At 39.5% G+C, this 17,647-nt stretch overlaps 3 protein-coding genes and 1 long non-coding RNA gene across 5 annotated transcripts; 2 read left to right on the forward strand and 2 right to left on the reverse strand.

Annotated features, from left to right (window-relative positions):
• The first annotated feature begins 1,451 nt into the window (after positions 1-1,451).
• Positions 1,452-2,863, forward strand: LOC119077022 (hydroxymethylglutaryl-CoA lyase, mitochondrial). The gene is made up of 4 exons (XM_037184138.1): positions 1,452-1,599; positions 1,663-1,829; positions 1,895-2,018; positions 2,090-2,863. The coding sequence occupies exons 1-4, from the start codon at positions 1,534-1,536 to the stop codon at positions 2,744-2,746; spliced, it is 1,014 nt and encodes a 337-aa protein (XP_037040033.1). The 5' UTR covers positions 1,452-1,533; the 3' UTR covers positions 2,747-2,863.
• Positions 2,848-3,738, reverse strand: LOC119077023 (NADH dehydrogenase [ubiquinone] 1 alpha subcomplex subunit 13). The gene is made up of 4 exons (XM_037184139.1): positions 3,647-3,738; positions 3,475-3,582; positions 3,180-3,400; positions 2,848-3,114 (listed from the first exon to the last, which is right to left on the reverse strand). Exons 2-4 carry the CDS (start codon positions 3,566-3,568, stop codon positions 2,977-2,979), a joined length of 453 nt encoding a protein of 150 aa, XP_037040034.1. The 5' UTR covers positions 3,569-3,582; positions 3,647-3,738; the 3' UTR covers positions 2,848-2,976.
• Positions 3,739-7,729: 3,991 nt separating this feature from the next.
• LOC119077024 lies at positions 7,730-8,381 on the forward strand. The gene is made up of 2 exons (XR_005087732.1): positions 7,730-8,041; positions 8,111-8,381. It is a non-coding gene; the product is annotated as an uncharacterized LOC119077024 (long non-coding RNA).
• On the reverse strand, positions 8,337-12,818 carry LOC119077021 (DNA repair protein RAD50). Of its 2 annotated transcripts, none has more exons than XM_037184136.1 (6): positions 12,594-12,818; positions 12,343-12,531; positions 10,514-12,276; positions 10,383-10,449; positions 9,528-10,312; positions 8,337-9,453 (listed from the first exon to the last, which is right to left on the reverse strand). In XM_037184136.1, exons 1-6 carry the CDS (start codon positions 12,660-12,662, stop codon positions 8,415-8,417), a joined length of 3,912 nt encoding a protein of 1,303 aa, XP_037040031.1. In that variant the 5' UTR covers positions 12,663-12,818; the 3' UTR covers positions 8,337-8,414. The 2 variants fall into 2 exon arrangements, with proteins under 2 accessions (XP_037040031.1, XP_037040032.1); XM_037184137.1 differs by having other exon boundaries at positions 12,590-12,761.
• Between the last annotated feature and the right edge of the window lie 4,829 nt (positions 12,819-17,647).

Below are 17,647 nucleotides of genomic sequence, written 5' to 3' on the forward strand. Positions count from 1 at the left end.
ATCAAGTATGCTAATCGAATAATTGTAACAATTTTTTTAGAACACAATCACTTTACAGGTTTTTAAGAATGACTTTAGTGACAAATCCTTAGAAAACATTGAGTCCACTAAAGTGACTGAGAGCTCCCCTAACCCTTAGATTGTTTTATTTTATTAACACTTTGTTGAAGGCACACGGCTGATTTAACTGAACGACATGATTTCGAGAATAATAAACTTGCTCAAACAACGCACTTCAAGCAAAAGTGCTTCGAGTGACAGCTGCCAAATAGAGTACTATTTTGTATGAAAAATGTTTCCAGCTTTTTTTACAGTGCCAAAACTTGTTCGATACGCTGTCCCGCTTCAGTACTCTATTTAGGGTACCACTTATGCTTGAAGTGCGCTGGCTCGATCATTTTTTACCTCTAGACAGTTCTATAGACTGATACGAGAATATATTCTTATGTAGGTCTCAACCACGGCAGAATAAAATAAACCAGGCAGGAGCCTGGTTCATTTTTGAAACTTCAAATGATGGACCCATAATGCACTATATGAAAGTGAACTCAAATGAACATCGTGACCGTGACATATCAAGAGCTGGTGCCTGTGCACATAACCAGTAAAATTTTATTCTCAAACCACGAAGACTACTAGATAATTCAGGTCCCTAATCAGGTCCCCCTGGTTTACTTTACTCTGCAGTGGTCTTAACCTGTCACAGACATAGCAACCATATAGGTTTGTTCCAAGCCCATATGAATTGTCAAATTTCATCCATATAACCATAACCTCAATAATACCTCTGTGTAAATCGCGTAGGCGACGTTGGTCGATTTGTATGAAATATCACGTAAGCGACGTTGCTATGGATGAAATTGTAGTTGTTCGGGTTGTCAAAGTTCGTGTTTACAGTTACTTGGAACAAACCTATTAACAGTTTTATTATTCAAACTATTGCTTCATTTGATCGAAGAATTTCAGTGATTGATTTCAGAAATCTTTTACTTCATTTGTTTTGACCATGCTTTTTGCCATATAAAACCTCATTAGTCAGAGTTTGTCGTTTATTATTGCTGTCGTTGTCGATAACAGATGACAGCCGCCTGTAACCGGCTAGTTATTATGAGTTGTATACAAAATGTCTTTGACCTTTTTATTGGCACCGGCGACAAAATAAGTGAAGACATATGGATATGGATAGCGAGGTCTTGCGTGGAAATACGTAGAGCATAGAGCGGAAAACTAATCTTCATTGTCCCTTGATAAAAAATGTCTCCATCCGAATCGATATTTTGTAAATCGATATTATTTTGACGTAAAATATGGGTGCGTTGAAGACGAACTACATAACGAAAAGCTACGACATACACCCACTCGTTTTTTGAAACATTTACCACTTTCAAATATTTGCGCCAACGATGCTCTCAAACGTACTGTGACAGCATTATTCTTGATTTTGAAAAAGTCACACTGCGTGTTATTGTCGGTGTGTGTTATCTACTCTGAAAGGTTCTTTCGATAACAGAGAGTTAGGATTATACAGAAAAGATGACTAGTTCACTAACGAAATTCTATAATTTAAGGAAAATACTTCCAATTTGTCGTCTGCACAACGTAAGAATCATCAAATTTTTTACCGCTTCGATTACTCGCTTATGTTAATCCGTAATCCTTTAGAGATGTCTATCAATAAGTGCAGCTAATAGACCAATTGATGTTAGAATCGTTGAAGTTGGTCCAAGAGATGGATTACAAAATGAGCCAAAAATACTGCCGGCAAATGTGAAAATTGAACTAATCAATCGATTGTCGGATACCGGTCTGAAGACAATTGAGGTGACAAGGTAATTTTCTGACAGAACTGCGCTGACTTAAGAGGATTCTCATTTTGGACTTTCCATCGCTTTAGTTTTGTTAGTCCAAAGTGGGTTCCGCAAATGGGAGATAACTCTGAGGTGTTCAAAGGAATTGAAAAGAAACCAGGAGTTTCATATCCTGTGCTGACTCCGAACCTGAAAGGATTTGAGGCTGCTGTAAGTTAACTATTTCGCTCGAATCATAATTCCACATTGTTCTAACATACGATACGATTGTAAACCGGCAGCTGAATGCTGGTGCAGAAGAAGTAGCAGTTTTCGGCGCAGCATCCGAATCGTTTTCACAGAAAAATGTTAATTGTTCGACGGCCGAGAGTATCGAACGATTCCGTGAAGTCTTGGAAGCAGCAAAACGAAACAATGTTAAGGTTCGTGGCTATGTATCGACCGTTGTTGGCTGTCCATACGAAGGTCGTATATCGCCGATCGCTGTGGCCAAAGTTGTGGAAAAACTGCTGGACATGGGATGTTACGAGATATCTTTAGGCGATACAATTGGTGTGGCAACTCCCGGTACTATAAGCAAAATGCTAAAGGAAGTGCTGAACGTAGCTGATGTTAAGCAATTAGCAATTCATTGCCATGATACGTACGGCCAGGCGTTATCAAATATTTTAACATCTTTAGACTACGGAATATCCGTAGTGGATTCTTCGGTGTCGGGATTGGGTGGCTGTCCGTATGCGAAAGGAGCATCTGGTAATGCGGCCACAGAGGACGTCGTTTACATGTTACATGGAATGGGTTGCAATACTGGAATCCATTTACCAGATTTGGTGATGGTTGGACGCTTTATCTGTGAGAAATTAGAGCGCGAATCTGAATCGAAAGTTACGCGGGCGATGAAAAATGTGCAACCAATGACTTGCCGGGGATCGGCTTGATGATTATTTTGGTGATTTGTTCATTTGTTTTGTTGACGATTTTAGAGGCCTGTTCCACGGCCGTTCAATGCATTTATTTTGTTAATATTAAAGGGCAGATGTTTTGTCTCGTTAAAATTTATTTTTCTCTTCATTTGCTGCTTCAATTATGACATTTTATTGTAACGAGTTTACCTAAACATTTCCGAAGATGACCAACTACAATGCATTACCCGGGCAGTGTACACGATTTATGTCCATTCTTTCAAAAATGCACGCTTCGCAAACTCCTTGTACGATGTATGAGCGTAGAATTCTTTGAAAATCGGATCGTGGAACGTATCAGCTGGGGTTGTTTTATAAATTGGCTCACCGAACCAAGTGCCAACCTACAAATTGATCATTGAAACTGAAACTCCTCCGAAATCATAGCAAGTTGTTTCGGTAAATTTACCTTCCATCCTTCAACATCCTTCATCAATTCGGCTTCTTCATCACGATTCCGACGAAGTTGTTTCAAATATTCTCGATCTCTTTCGGCTTGCAACATTGCAGCCAATGCAAACCTGCCGGATCTCATTTCGATCTCATCGCGATAGATTTCTTTCCATGTCAGGTAGTAAACGTAGCAACTGGCTGTCGTAATGCCGAAATATGCAGCGATCATCTGGTAGCCTGTACAATGGACACATTGCAAATTGCTCAATGGATTCGATGGGAGAACAACACACACACAGAGTATACATTACCATTAAAGTACGTTTTTGCTGGATTTCTTGCGAAGAGGATCTTTTTATAACCACCAATTGGTGGCAAATCCTGCTTTTTTGCCGCAGCCGCCATGGTCGAAAGCACAGCTGCAAGTTTATTTATTATTTAAGCAACTTTATGGAAATGAAAATTCTGTAGATCTCTTTATACCTCTTTTTACATAACACTCGACAACCTCGACAGCCAGCTGAGTGTTAAAGACGTCAATGGTTTTTTTTTACTGGGACTCAATAGGTGATTTTGGCGAGAAACGTTTGAAAATCAGATTGCATCTAATGATTTGTGAAGATGCAATGAAGGCATTATGTTCCGATCAAGAGAATGGACAGTCTAGTAGACTATTAGTCTACCCAAATAATAACGGACGATAGTACATTACGTCAGTGGTTCCCTTTGGGTCGGGCTATAACATCCCCAGTCGTCAAAATTAAAATTTTGATCCCCGTACGCAATGAAAGTAAATAGATAGTTATGGCCAAACGTTCAAATTTGTTCTAGCCGGAGCACATACCAATTTGCATGGCGCCACCTCAAACGAACTCATTTCTAGTGCAAATTTCCACTAGAAATGAGTTCGTTTGAGGTGGCGCCATGCAAATTCGTATGTGCTCCGACTTGTATGGACTGGCCATACCTACTTATCTACTTTCATTGCCCGTACGTACTGTGCTTTTCGTGATTAGGCAAAGGAGCATATTTCAAGCAACCGTCATTTACGTTGCCCTAACATATAAACGTGTTTAAAGTCCCTTGTCATGCTCGGAAAGATTCCGCTATTTCTAGTGTATTGCTTGAGCATTTCCGTATTCGACAGAACGACAAAAATCACTTCGAAATCCTTAGAAAATTCTATAAAATTGACGAATAGAAGAGTGTTTGTACCCACTGAAGATGACTCTGATCTAGAGTGGAAATATTCGGAGTGTTACTCTGAAATCAGCGTGAACTCTCACTAATCACAAATAAATTGAAGAAATAGTCAAACTTTTGAACCTCCTTAAAAATCCTGTAAATTTATAGAAAAATTGAAAAGTTAAAGAACATCCTAAAAACTCAACGACAAAATTCGACTTACCTTCAAAGAAAATTATCTGATAGTCTTTGTCCACAACATCCTCGATGCATCATTTAGAACTGTGAAGTTCGACATGTTATCTGATTTGGGAGTAACATGAAATTAAAAATTTCGTTAAACAAATGAAAATCTAGATTTTATGAATTTATCTCCTGTAATGTCATAATATTCACAATTTGAGTGTCACTTTTAGAATCAAAATGGGCTAGATTTAAACACGTCATTCACAAAACGTACGTTTATTAACTGAAAATTTCGATAATTTCTCATTTGCGCACGGCTAACTTCGATAATTTCACATTTATTTACGGAAAACTTCGATAATTTCTCATTTATTCACGGAAAACTTCGATAATTTCTCATTTATTCACTGAAAATTGACAAATTCTTGACAGTATACTAGATGTGTGTTTTTTTTGTGGGGAATATGAATGAGTGACGGCGTCATGGCGTGTTTATGTTTCGGTTTGATTTTTTAAATTTGTTTTTTATGGTGATTATGACATTACAGGAGATAATAGCTATTTTCATAATAAGGTAGTAAATGGGATTGTTTTGCGCACTAGATGTGAGATTGCCGATACGAGCGAAGCGAGTTCGGCAACACATCGTAACAACAATGAAATATTAAAATTAAAAATCTAGATTTTCATTTGTTAAACAAATTTTGTGTGGAATCATTTATCACAACAATTCCTAAATCAGAAAACATGTCGAAATTCTTTTCTCTTCCCATGATCCACTGTGAACTGATGATAAATTCTTACAACGACAGAGTAATAGTAGGTTCTTCGTCATTAATTTTCAATTTTCTGTTTTCTGAGTGAGCTTTGATTTTGAATTTGAAAGATTTTTTATTGTGAAAAAGTCATTCCGGTTGGTCGGTTAGAGAATTTTTGGCTGCCGTTTTTCGTAGTAATAAAGATTTGTTAAGTTTCTTCGATAGTTTTGTTTGTTGAAAGCTTCCGTCTGGCGTTTGGTTCGACATGGAGAATGGTGATAAGGTATTGTGATTCCGCTGTTTGTCAGAGCTGTTTCGCTGTAATTATCTTCGGTGTTGTGTTTGGCTTTTTCGCTATGTAAGGGGTAAAAAGATTTCCAGTGTTTCTCCAATGTATGTCATTTCGATATTGCAAATCACAAGCTTTCTTACTCGAAGGAACTAAACATTTAATTTAAACGGTTCCGTTCGATTACTGTATTGTAAAAGAGCCGTTGGAGCAACTGAAGATGGCCACCACCGAGCTCTGAGGCCGAAACAGTGTCTCCTTTCGATGGCTAGTAGTAATTTCGCGCCGTATGGGCGTATGGGCGTATTTAGAAGCGCAATTACGAAGCCCCGTACGACGTTCCTTTCAAATGGAACAAAAATTTCAAATCGCCCTAAAAATTTGATTTTTTTTTAGTATAAATACACACAGGGCCTAGTATCGGCCTCAGTCCGAGGACCCAAATTAAAATTTTTTTTTCAACTTCATTCTATTCGGCCTTTGATTACCTTCCAAATGAAACAAAAATTACGAAAAACGGATGAAATTTGCTCGAGTTGTATGTAAAATACACATAGGGCCCTAGTAGCGGCTTAGTCCAATCCAAGGACCCAAATTTAATGTTTTTTCAACAACATTCTATTCAGCCTTCGATTACCTTCTAAATCAAACAAAAATTACGAAAAACGAATGAAATTTACTCGAGTTCTATGTAAAATACACATAGGGCCCTAGTAGCATTACCTATCATACCTATCATTTGCCGTGTCATTGACATTTCCATTGTTTATTTTGCCATAAATATCACCAAAAGACCTTAAATCACTTCGGTGGCCGACCCGAATATGCCCATTTTCGAACTTAGCCTAACTATTTCGACTATCTTTCAGGGGAAAAAAAAATTTTGAATTCGGATTTGATTTACTCAAGATATCGACGTGACGGACAGACGGACAGACAAAATTTTTATTGCAGATTCGTCATCTATGAACATAGGCAAACACTTTGCCCTTACCGTCTGCTTCGAATTCCATCAATTACACACGGCATCGTAATCCTATACTTTGTACGGGGCTAAAAATCAAACTTTCCGTTTTATTTTGTAAAAGGAAAATTGAAACTTTCTCGTTTCATTTCGTAAAAGGAAAAATCATACTTTCTCGTTTCATTTTCATCAATCAACTTCCTTCAATCAGCGTTCGTAAAAGGAGGAATTCTCTGTTGACGAGCTCATCAGGATCGGTACCATCTTTCGTAAAAGGAGGAATTCTCTGTTGGCGAGTTCATCAGGATCGGCGTTAACAGAGTATGTTTCCCTTGTTTTGTCGTTAGTATTGTGGAAATTGTGGCATACCTCCACCAGTGTCTCAAATCAAACAGCAACCTCTCCTCTTCTATTTCTACACAGAATGAAGAGACAATTTCTCAACACATCAAGTTAACATAAAAAATCCATGGGCGCGAAATTCCTATTTGAGAGTAGGAAATTCGCGCGGCACGAAATTACTCGTCACCCTTTCGATGGATGTTTCCATCACAATTCACTTTACGTGATAGTTAGTAGTGGTACGGGAAGAGCAAAATTTGTTCTGTTAAGTGGTTTTGGTCACGTGAGAGTTTGTGTAGTCCGTTGCTTAAGCGCAACGTAAAAAATGCCGTATGCTCAATCTTTGAGTATTTGATATATGTTTGAATGTGTGCGAGAGTATATATCTGAGTGTGAAAGTTTGTGGAACGAGTGGAGCCGAAGGCGGAACGAGTGGAATAATAGGTTTCTTCCAAGGCCGTTCAAAATGTCAATCGTCATCCACAGAGAAGCCAACACAACCTCATTTTGAAGTTTTTACAAACAAATTGGTTTAAGTTGCGGTTATGTTTGCTTCTGTGGATGACGGTCGGTTGTTTTCGGCCTGTCAAAATTCATTTTTACCGTACGATGGAAGAAACCTATTCACACGAGGATATATATACGAGCGCACACATTCAAACAAGTGCATATGACTCACTTACTTGACCAAGTATGTATCACGTTTTACCACATTAGCGTTCGGTAACGTTGAACAAATTTAAAGTCTACAAAAAATATTTTGAGTATTCGCGGTATTTCACAACATTTTTTCTTGGGATGATGATTGTAGTTGATGATCAAAGTGATGGATCCCATGGAACCGATGAAACTGACAGCTGACATCCCCCAAAATAACCACACAAAAAACATTCAGTCACTTACTGATATGTCAATTTCCAATAAGTGAACTTAAGTGAAATGAGAATAAGAAAACCTAGAGGCTTATCAGCACTATCGACGACACAATTAATGGTAACAGTAGCTGTAGGAGTTCTTGGAGGAATATACATTTACAACCCATTGCTGAGGGATAATCAAAACAAATTACATAACGACAGCACAGAACCGGTAGAAACGAATACATCAACTAAACCGAGTCTTTCTGTGTCACCCGAACCAGTCGCTGCGGCAAAGTATCATTTTCCGGATGCACAAACTCTGTAACCATAAACTAACTGGTTTCCTATTTGATTTCATTTTAGATGACCTCTGCGTCTCGAACATCAAAGCCTGCGGCTATTTTCCCGTTGATGGCTACAGGACTTGGTCTTTCATTCGTTTTTGTGATTGGATATCGATTTTGGCTGGGTCCGTACTTGGAGAGTAGAAGACGCGAACAAAATAAAGTATTCGCCGATTCATTATGGGCTATGGAACATAAGCAGGAACCGGAAGGATGAGAGCTATGGTCAGTGAACTAAGAACGTTTAGAAAATAGAGGTTTATTCAAGAATTAAAGGAAAATAACGAAAAAAAATTCTTGTTCCATGATTAATCGTTGTCATTTTACGACAGTTTCACCTTTTGAATTTGCGATTTTCCGGAACTGTTTCGGGCCACTTTGTAATACGTCGAAATGCTTCCCAAAGTCGAAATGAATTCCTCGTCATGGGTGATGATAAGTAACATGAAGCTGCTCTCTCCCTGCCGCTCTTCCACAATTTTGTTCAACGCTTCGCACAGCGACACAATATTATTTTGATCCAAATTTGTAGTCGGTTCGTCCAACGCCAGTACTCCACAATTGGCCGAAAATGTTTCAGCTAATGCAATACGGATGATTAAACAAGCTAATACTCTTTGACCAGCACTGCATCGTCCTCGCATATCGATTTCGACATCATTTTTCGATTGAACGACCCGATAATCGTAGCTGCGCTTTGTATCGGCGCTGGAATTTTTCATTTCGTTGGTTTGAATTTGAACGTAGTCAATGTCATTTCCTCTGTAGATCGATCGCCACAATTCCCGAATCAGACGATTGATTTTGTTCATTTTCTCTGAATGGTATTTCAGTAACGCTGACTCCAGTGCCATACGATACTGGCCCAAATCGGAAATGATTTTCTTCAAGACCGTCACTTCGTAAATGGCTTGAAGATGATTTTTCACGGCATTCTTAAAATCGGGTTTATTCAGCTCGGTTTCCAGTGCAGCCTTTTGACTCAACAATAAATTCTTCTGACCGACGCATTCGCTGCGCTTCCGATTTATGATTTCGTCCTTTTCCTTGAGAACTTTCTTTTCTCGCTGAATGCTTTCGAAATCCATTTCTCCAAAATTCTTCAGTTGTTCGTCGAGCAGAGCTTGCAGTTCGTGTTGCTCGCTTTCGAGCGTTTTCAGCTCCTTGTTGTCCTGTAAATTTCGCTCGATCAATTCTTGACCGGAAATTTCCTTTCGAAGCTGCTCGATTTTCGCAGTAAGATCAGCGTGTTCGATCGATTTCTCCTTTTGAACATCCTGATATTTCTTCACAGAAATTTTGAGGCGTTCAATTTCAGGCTGTAGTCTCAGCTCTGCAAGTTTCTGGACGTCATCTGAGCACCTGAAAATAGAGAGGGAAAGTTGCGTGTATAATGAACGATTTGACAAATTCTCTCCGCGGTGTGTGAAACTCACCTTTTCAAATCAGCTTCGATATACTTCGTGTCGTTTAGCTTTTTCGTCACAGCAATCAAGATTTTCCGGTTGTCGTTTTTAATACGTTCCTTGCGATCCACAATCTCCGTCAGCTGACGGTTGATCGGCTCCAAACTGGATTCGATCTTACGAAGATCGCTGGAATGTTTTTGGATTTGTTGGAAGATTTCCTGTTGACGCCCTTTCATTTGTGGCAATGCATGCGCATCCTCCTGCAGTTTAATCTGGTCATCCTTCAGTTTGTTCCGCTTCTCTCGCAGGGTGTTCAGCATCTTTGAGTTGCTGTCGTGTATTTCTTCTAAGGCGCTGATTTCGCCGTTATTCTTTTTGTTTTCCTCTGAAATTCCTGCTTTTTTCTTCTGAGCTTCATCCATTGTCATTGTAGTCGATCCTTGGGGAACGCTTGCCTTGAGAGTATTCAATTCCTGTTGAAACCGAGTAATGTCCTTCAACGCCTTGTCCAACACACTCATATCGCCCAGCATTATGCTCGCCAGTTCAATGTTCGATTTGGGCTCAGCAATGGAGATTTGTAAATTTTCAGCATCACTCATCGCATTGGAAAGACGTTCCTCGGTTTCCTTCAATTTTTCTTTCATTTTCGGTATATCCGTTTTTAAAGTCTGCGACCGAATGGTCATTGGTCGAATGGACAACAGGAGCTCCAATTTCTTTTGTTCGGATTTTAAGGTGAGCTCAGTGCGTTTAATGCTTTCGGGTAGACGGCGAATTTCATCGCTAAGTTCGGTCGATAGGTCATTAACCTTGAATGAAAGAAAATGAGAAATGAGTCAGGTCACTTGTTGCTTAGAGCATCACTGAACTTCAACTTACCTCACTTCCATTCATTTCTTTATGGCACAACGGACAGCAAGATTCGCCATCGAGTTTGCTGAGGTACCTGTGAACGAAAAAAGGAAATTGAAAATTTGAAATAGTCTCTTGGCCTCTTGCGGTTCGCTCACTTCTTGTACAACGCTTCTGATGACTTTATCGCTCCATGGTCCAGTTGATATTTTGCCACATTCTCCTTGACTCGTTCAAGAACTTCAGGGAAAGGCGCTCCGTGGCATTCATCGTAGATTTTTTCATCGCATTCGGTCAACTCTTTTTCCAATCTGGACAGTTCCTCCTTCTGGTTCTTTCGCATTATTTGCAGTTCCGTCATTTTTTGCTGATTCCGATTAATGTTCTTCGTGGCTTCGTCCATGTCACGCTGACAATTTTGGTAAACAGTCTGGACGCGACGCTCGTAATTCGCCTCAACCGTTTCGTTGTGGAACAATCGTTTCAAATTCTCCGAATGTTTATTCCGCAATTTTCGGGATTCCGTTTCCTTTGCATCCAATTGCGATTCTTTCGCCGAAATTTCGGCAGTCGTCTTCGATATGGAAGTTAGGAAAACAATTTCTCGGTCAACGGCATCCAGTCGCGTTTGAAGCTCATTGCGACGTTTACGTTTCAGATCAATATTCCGTTTCATTTCCTCCAAATTGGTGGTTTGAGTCAATTTATCGTAGCAATCCGAGACCTTTGCCAATTCACTCATCACTCGTTTCAAAGATTCGGCTGATTTTTCGACTTTTTCGATTTCGTCCTGGCCTTTCTGTTGCTCCTGCTTCAATTCTTCGATTTGCTTCTTTTCCGACGAAATGTCACTTTTGACCGATGCTTGTTTTTCACGTAGCTGATCCACTTCCAACTGCAAATCACCATCGACTTTCTCATGATCTTTCGACAAATCGTTAACACTCGTCTCTTCCTTTTTAATGGCTTGAGCAATCTGGCTCAGACACTCAGCCATATTCATATTTTCGCCCTGCGAATCGAAATCGACAACGATGTTTAGGCGATTGTATAAGTTGGTGCACAATTTGAATTGTTCGGCCAACAGATCTTGTTCTTTCTGTCGTTGCATCAATAATGTGGTTCGCTTTTTATCCAAGTCAGACAATTTGATTCGTAGGTCTTCGATGTGCTGCTTGACGCGATCCAAATCCAGGTCGTTCGTTGCCAGATTTTCCTTTTTCTCGTTCATCTTCTCCTTGAACGAACGGATCTCGCGATCGAGCATCGCAAAAGATCCATCGAATTTGGTTTTGATTTTTGACGATAAGGCCACCTGTAATTCCTTGCATTTCTCGATTTTGGTGGTCAGTTTGACCTTTTCCTCATGGATTTTACTGACTTCCCATTCGAGCTGTTGAATTTTCTTCATACGCTCTTCGATCGGCTTTACTTCCTCCAGAAATTCGTTCAACTTCTCTTCAATTTTTGCCAGCTTCGTTTCATTCGCTTTAAGATCCATCATTTTACCTTCAGTTTCCTGCTTCAACCGCAACGTCAGCTTTGTTTCGACTTCTTTTAATTTCGCCCGTTCCATGTATGTTTTTCGGTGTTTGATCAGCTTGTCAATGGCTTTGTTATATTCGGTCGTTCCGAAGATTGCATCGAATTTCTCTTTCAGCTTTTTGTCAGTATCCAGCGGCCAGCTAGACTCTTCTTGGTGACAAAATAGGACATTGCTGATCACGGCTTGTGACACACCCATAGCGAGACACATTTGTGTATTGACATCCACACCACGGTAACTCAGGTCTTCTGCATTTCTGCCTGCTCTCTCGATGACGATGGAATTGTCGATTGTTTCGAATTTCGATTTGCCATTCTTTTCCGATGACTTCATACCACGCGTCACCGTGTACAAGTCATTGATGCCGTTCCTTATCTGTGGAAATAATTTACAGTTAGAACTGTGACATCATGTGCATTGGTTTGCATTCAGCGCCCTAACCTGTAATTTCACTTTAGCTAAGCTCTCGCGATTACTGAATATTTTCGGATCATGAACGAACAGTTTCCCTTTATCCGTGCCAGTAGGACATTCGCCGGTCAAAGCATATTTTAAACACTCGATTATTGTTGTCTTGCCCGACCCGTTCTCCCCAAGTATCAATGTGAGTGGCGAGGTAAACGTAATTTTCTGGGAAGAAAACAAACGATCGAATTTTCATAAATTTACATTCGATGCAGTGATTTACTTACTTGTTCGTCTTCAGGATCTGTTCCGAATGAACGAACACCACGGATCGACAATTTTTCCAATACAGCCATTAGAATTTCGATGCTTTCTGTATCGTAAAGTAACAGACACCGGTTTTACATCAGACAAAACAACAAAACATTCACATATACGTTGCGCAATATTATGATTATGTTTGATGGGTGTCCCGCGCTCTTGAACATATGTGTTGAAAAAATGTCCCAGCCAACTAATCTAATGACAGCAAATACAGTGAATCTACCTCGGAATCTACGTTGCCGATTCAGCTAAGATAGAAAAAAGTTTTGCTGTGCAAATTTTAACATTCCGTTAAAAGTTTGAAGGAAGGCCGTCGGATAATGATTTTTGTCGTTCCATAAATACAAATGGGGATACCCGGTCACTTGGTGAAAAGATTTTTTACACTATAAATTCCTGTGATCTGCGCCATTTTCCACCTTTTCCACCCAAATTAAGTAAGTTTGCAACATTTATTACTGTAGCATAGGTCTGCTCCAAGGCTTCCAAGGCCATACGAATTGTCAAATTACTGTCAAATTTCATCCATAGAGACATAACCTCATCAATATTTGTATGAAAACCGAGCTCTGTGGATGAAATCATGTTCGTTCGGCCAGTCAAATTTCGTGTTTACAGTTACTCGGAACCAAACCAATTGTTCACCCGGTTCACTCAGTTTTCACTTTCAATGAATTTTCGGTTGATGAAATGTCAAAACACCACAGTAAATTGACAATTTCTTTTGTTCTAAACGTCGTGTTAAGAACAAAAGAAATACGTACGTCCTGTGTGAAATTACAGTAAACAAGTTTGTGTCGAATATTTAAGGTATTTCGCGTTAATCGAAGTGATTCAGTGTCTCGCCCAGAAAATAGTTCCGCGTGTGTACTTTCTAGTGTCTAAACAAAAGTTACGACAAATTCTCCGAAAAATCATACAGCTAAAACCTCTCAAACTAAAACAGTTTTGGTGTCTTAAAAATGTGTTTTTTTTAGGAATTTGGCTTCAGTTGTGCAATTTAGCGCTCCATTTCCTGAATTTATGTGCTTAGAAATTCCCTGCAATACGTGTCGTGTTAATACAGACGGTGAAATTTGAAGGAAACATGCAAATAATATGTTGGTGTTCAGGTAAAAAGTTCTTACATGTGTGTTCCCGGGTGAAAATGTCGGTCTCATGAGACCACGAAATACGTATTCTCAACGGTCTAACTCCAGTCTCAAAATTGCTGGAATTTTCATTTCGGTCTCAAAATATTTTTTGTGTGCTAAATACATTTTGGATGAACGAATGAGAATGCTGTAGGCTGAACGAGTAGTCTCTTTTCGATAAATGTCTTTGCCAGACCTTGTGAGGCTGAATGAGTGGTCTCATTGCTTACATGTTTTCAGATCGCTTCAGACGGAACGAGTAGTCTCTTTGCTAACATCTATGCGTGATCTGTACGAGACTGGATGAGTGGTCTCGTAGCAGTTATATCTCCAGATCCCTTGAGACTGAACGAATAGTCTTTTTGCTAACATTTATTTGTGAACAGTGCGAGACTGAATGAGTGGTCTCTGTGGCAGAAAATATTTTTTTGAATTGTGGAGGCTGACTGAGTGGTCTCACGATGGAAAAAATATTTCTTTGGACTTGTGAGACTGGACAAGTGGTCTCATTGCAGTTATGTTTTCATTTCGTTTTTTCTTGGACTTGTGCGCCCGGTTGAGACGTCTCATTTTCAGAATTTTTTTTTCCGTTTCTGAGACCGGTAGAGACGTCTCTTTGCTAGAATAATTTTTGTTGGACTTGTGAGACCGGTTGAGACGTCTCATTTTCAGAAAATATTTTTTTCCGTTTCTGAGACCGGTGGAGACGTCTCTTTAGTAGAAAATATTATTTCAGATTTTTGAGACCGGTTGAGACGTCTCATTTTCAGAAAATATTTTTTTTCACTTCTGAGACCGGTAGAGAAAAATTTTTGTTGGACTTGTGAGACCGGTTGAGACGTCTCATTTTCAGAAAATATTTTTTTCCGTTTCTGAGACCGGTTGAGACGTCTCATTTTCAGAAAATATTTTTTTCCGTTTCTGACACCGGTCTCAGAAACGGAAAAAAATATTTTCTGAAAATGAGACGTCTCAACCGGTCTCAAAAATCCGAAATAATATTTTCTACTAAAGAGACGTCTCCACCGGTCTCAGAAACGGAAAAAAATATTTTCTGAAAATGAGACGTCTCAACCGGTCTCAGAAGTCTCAGAAGTCCAACCAAAATTTTTCTAGTAAAGCGACGTCTCTACCGGTCTCAGAAACGGAAAAAAATATTTTCTGAAAATGAGACGTCTCAACCGGTCTCAAAAATCCGAAATAACATTTTCTACTAAAAAGACGTCTCCACCGGTCTCAAAAATCCAAAATAATATTTTCTACTAAAGAGACGTCTCAACCGGTCTCAAAAATCCGAAATAACATTTTCTACTAAAGAGACGTCTCCACCGGTCTCAAAAATCCAAAATAATACTTTCTACTAAAGAGACGTTTCAACCGGTCTCAAAAATCCGAAATAATATTTTCTACTAAAGAGACGTCTCCAACGGTCTCCACAATCCAAAATAATATTTTCTACTAAAGAGACGTCTGCACCGGTCTCCACAATCCGAAATAATATTTTCTACTAAAAAGACGTCTCCGCCGGTCTCAAAAATCCGAAACAATATTTTCTGCCAAAGAGACGTTTCAACCGGTCTCGCACTGTCCACCCATATTTATTAGCGATGAGACTACGCACTTAGTCTAAAGTGATCTGGAAACCTAACTACAATGAGACCTTTCATCCAGTCTCAGCATTTGTAACAACGGTTCAAAAATAGAACTACCAGTACATATGTCAGATTTAGCAGCAAGCGTAAGGTCGTTGGCGGTCCGCACTGGAAAGTTAAGCATCATTGGTCGCGGTTAGTACTTGGATGGGTGACCGGAAAAAACATCACGAAATAAAAAAAAGGTAAAAATAAAATTCATAAATTCATAAAATTTACTAACACTTCTCTACATTTACAATAGCGAATTATATAAAAAAAATGAAAAGTGGTGGCCATCTGTTGACTCAATAAAGAAGTATACGAACAAAAAACTCGAAAAATGAGAGACGTCTCAAACAGTCTAAAAAAAACTCGAATATGAGAGAAGTCTCAAACAGTCTAAAAAAAACTCGAATATGGGAGACGTCTAAAACAGTCTAAAAAAGCTCGAATATGAGGGACGTTTCAAACAGTCTAAAAAAACTCGAATATGGGAGACGTCTCAAACAGTCTAAAAAAATTCTTTTTTTTTCCTGTCTTTAAAATAGCAATTCGCAATGAGACCACTCAGTCAGTCTCACCAGGTCTAGCAAATCCAAAACGAGACCACTCAGTCAGTCTCACCAGGTCTAGCAAATCCAAAACGAGACCACTCGGTCAGTCTCACCAGGTCTAGCAAATTCAAAACGAGACCACTCAGTCAGTCTCACCAGGTCTAGCAAATCCAAAACGAGACCACTCAGTCAGTCTCACCAGGTCTAGCAAATCCAAAACGAGACCACTCAGTCAGTCTCACCAGGTCTAGCAAATCCAAAACGAGACCACTCAGTCAGTCTCACCAGGTCTAGCAAATCCAAAACGAGACCACTCAGTCAGTCTCACCAGGTCTAGCAAATCAAAAACGAGACCACTCAGTCAGTCTCACCAGGTCTAGCAAATCCAAAACGAGACCACTCAGTCAGTCTCACCAGGTCTAGCAAATCCAAAACGAGACCACTCAGTCAGTCTCACCAGGTCTAGCAAATCCGAAACGAGACCACTCAGTCAGTCTCACTAGGTCTAGCAAATCCGAAACGAGACCACTCAGTCAGTCTCACTAGGTCTAGCAAATCCAAAATGAGACCACTCACTTAGTTTCAGGACGTCTCGCAAATTCAAAACCATTCTCGAATGAGACGTCTCACCATTCTCGGATGAATTCCGATGAACAATCTCGATGAATTTTCGGTCTCAAAGGTCAAAAATACGTAGTCTCACTGCCATACAAGCGAACCGGTCTAAAATAGGTCTCAGAGACCACTTTTTTTTTCACCCGGGTTGTCAAGATAGTCGTAAGCGACACATAAAATCTGAAAATGTAATGTGAATAATGAAAGTATGTACAAATAAAACCAGGTATGGTCTGTCCATACTCCATACAAACCAAAGTATATAAACACTGAAGGTAGCGCAGTCCCTCAGGGAATAGAAAGAAATACGGATCCCGACTTTAAGGTGAATTTCGTATGACGCCAATACATATATTTACAGCATGTTGTACGCATGTGTATTGATATACAATAAATTCACCTCAAAGTAGGGATTCGCATGTTTTTGCGGATCTGCGCTACCTTCAGTGTTTATATACTTTGATACAAACCGGTGGAAATAACAATTGCATATAGATATAAACTCACCTCTCAATTATTTTCATTGAAAGGTGAGTTTCTTTATGGGTAACTCCAGGGTTAGTTGCGTTACAATTTCGCCATTTCTGAGGCATAAAGTGAGCTGTGTTGGCTATGTTTTGCGGTAGCAAATCAGTCTATAAATTTTCTAATACTCAGGAGACCCAGTGCTTTCATGCCAACAGGAATTGGAATTTTTAGCCTGCGAAGTGTGACTTGTGTGATCGAAGAAGTACACTTGCGTTACACGTTTGTGACTTTTCAAAATATTTTCACCAAATGTAAACTGATTCGGTAAACTTTTTTTTCCCTGAAAGCTTTGGTCAAGACGCGCAGTTTAAGCCCAGTTGGTTGTTAGCCCGAAATTTGTGGGAGATATGTCTATAAAAGTGGTATTTTTCGGTGGTCATTAATAGTCAGATTTTTTTTTTTTCGAAACAAGTGGCTGTTACCCCACGGAAAATATTGCTTTGGCTCAAAACCATTTAAAAAAACGAGCCATCAGAACAGTCGGAGCGTTTGCTGCGACTGAGCCCCGTACAAACCCGTATATCTATTGCGTACGTGACCCTAGTGCGTCTGT

This window comes from Bradysia coprophila, unplaced genomic scaffold, assembly GCF_014529535.1.
Source record: "Bradysia coprophila strain Holo2 unplaced genomic scaffold, BU_Bcop_v1 contig_232, whole genome shotgun sequence".
In the NCBI taxonomy this organism is placed as follows: domain Eukaryota; kingdom Metazoa; phylum Arthropoda; class Insecta; order Diptera; family Sciaridae; genus Bradysia; species Bradysia coprophila.

Excerpts from the sequence above, each read along its gene's own strand:
- LOC119077023 (XM_037184139.1), bottom strand. The coding sequence starts at position 3,568 with ATGGCGGCTGCGGCAAAAAAGCAGGATTTGCCACCAATTGGTGGTTAT. Across the intron at positions 3,401-3,474 it reads AGCAAAAACGTACTTTAATG|GCTACCAGATGATCGCTGCA; the intron begins GTAATGTATACT and ends TCCATTGTACAG. Across the intron at positions 3,115-3,179 it reads AGGATGTTGAAGGATGGAAG|GTTGGCACTTGGTTCGGTGA; the intron begins GTAAATTTACCG and ends ATCAATTTGTAG.
- LOC119077021 (XM_037184136.1), bottom strand. The coding sequence starts at position 12,662 with ATGGCTGTATTGGAAAAATTGTCGATCCGTGGTGTTCGTTCATTCGGA. Across the intron at positions 10,450-10,513 it reads TCAGAAGCGTTGTACAAGAA|GTACCTCAGCAAACTCGATG; the intron begins GTGAGCGAACCG and ends TTTCGTTCACAG. Across the intron at positions 9,454-9,527 it reads ATCGAAGCTGATTTGAAAAG|GTGCTCAGATGACGTCCAGA; the intron begins GTGAGTTTCACA and ends CTCTATTTTCAG.
- LOC119077022 (XM_037184138.1), top strand. The coding sequence starts at position 1,534 with ATGACTAGTTCACTAACGAAATTCTATAATTTAAGGAAAATACTTCCA. Across the intron at positions 1,600-1,662 it reads CAATTTGTCGTCTGCACAAC|AGATGTCTATCAATAAGTGC; the intron begins GTAAGAATCATC and ends GTAATCCTTTAG. Across the intron at positions 2,019-2,089 it reads TGAAAGGATTTGAGGCTGCT|CTGAATGCTGGTGCAGAAGA; the intron begins GTAAGTTAACTA and ends GTAAACCGGCAG.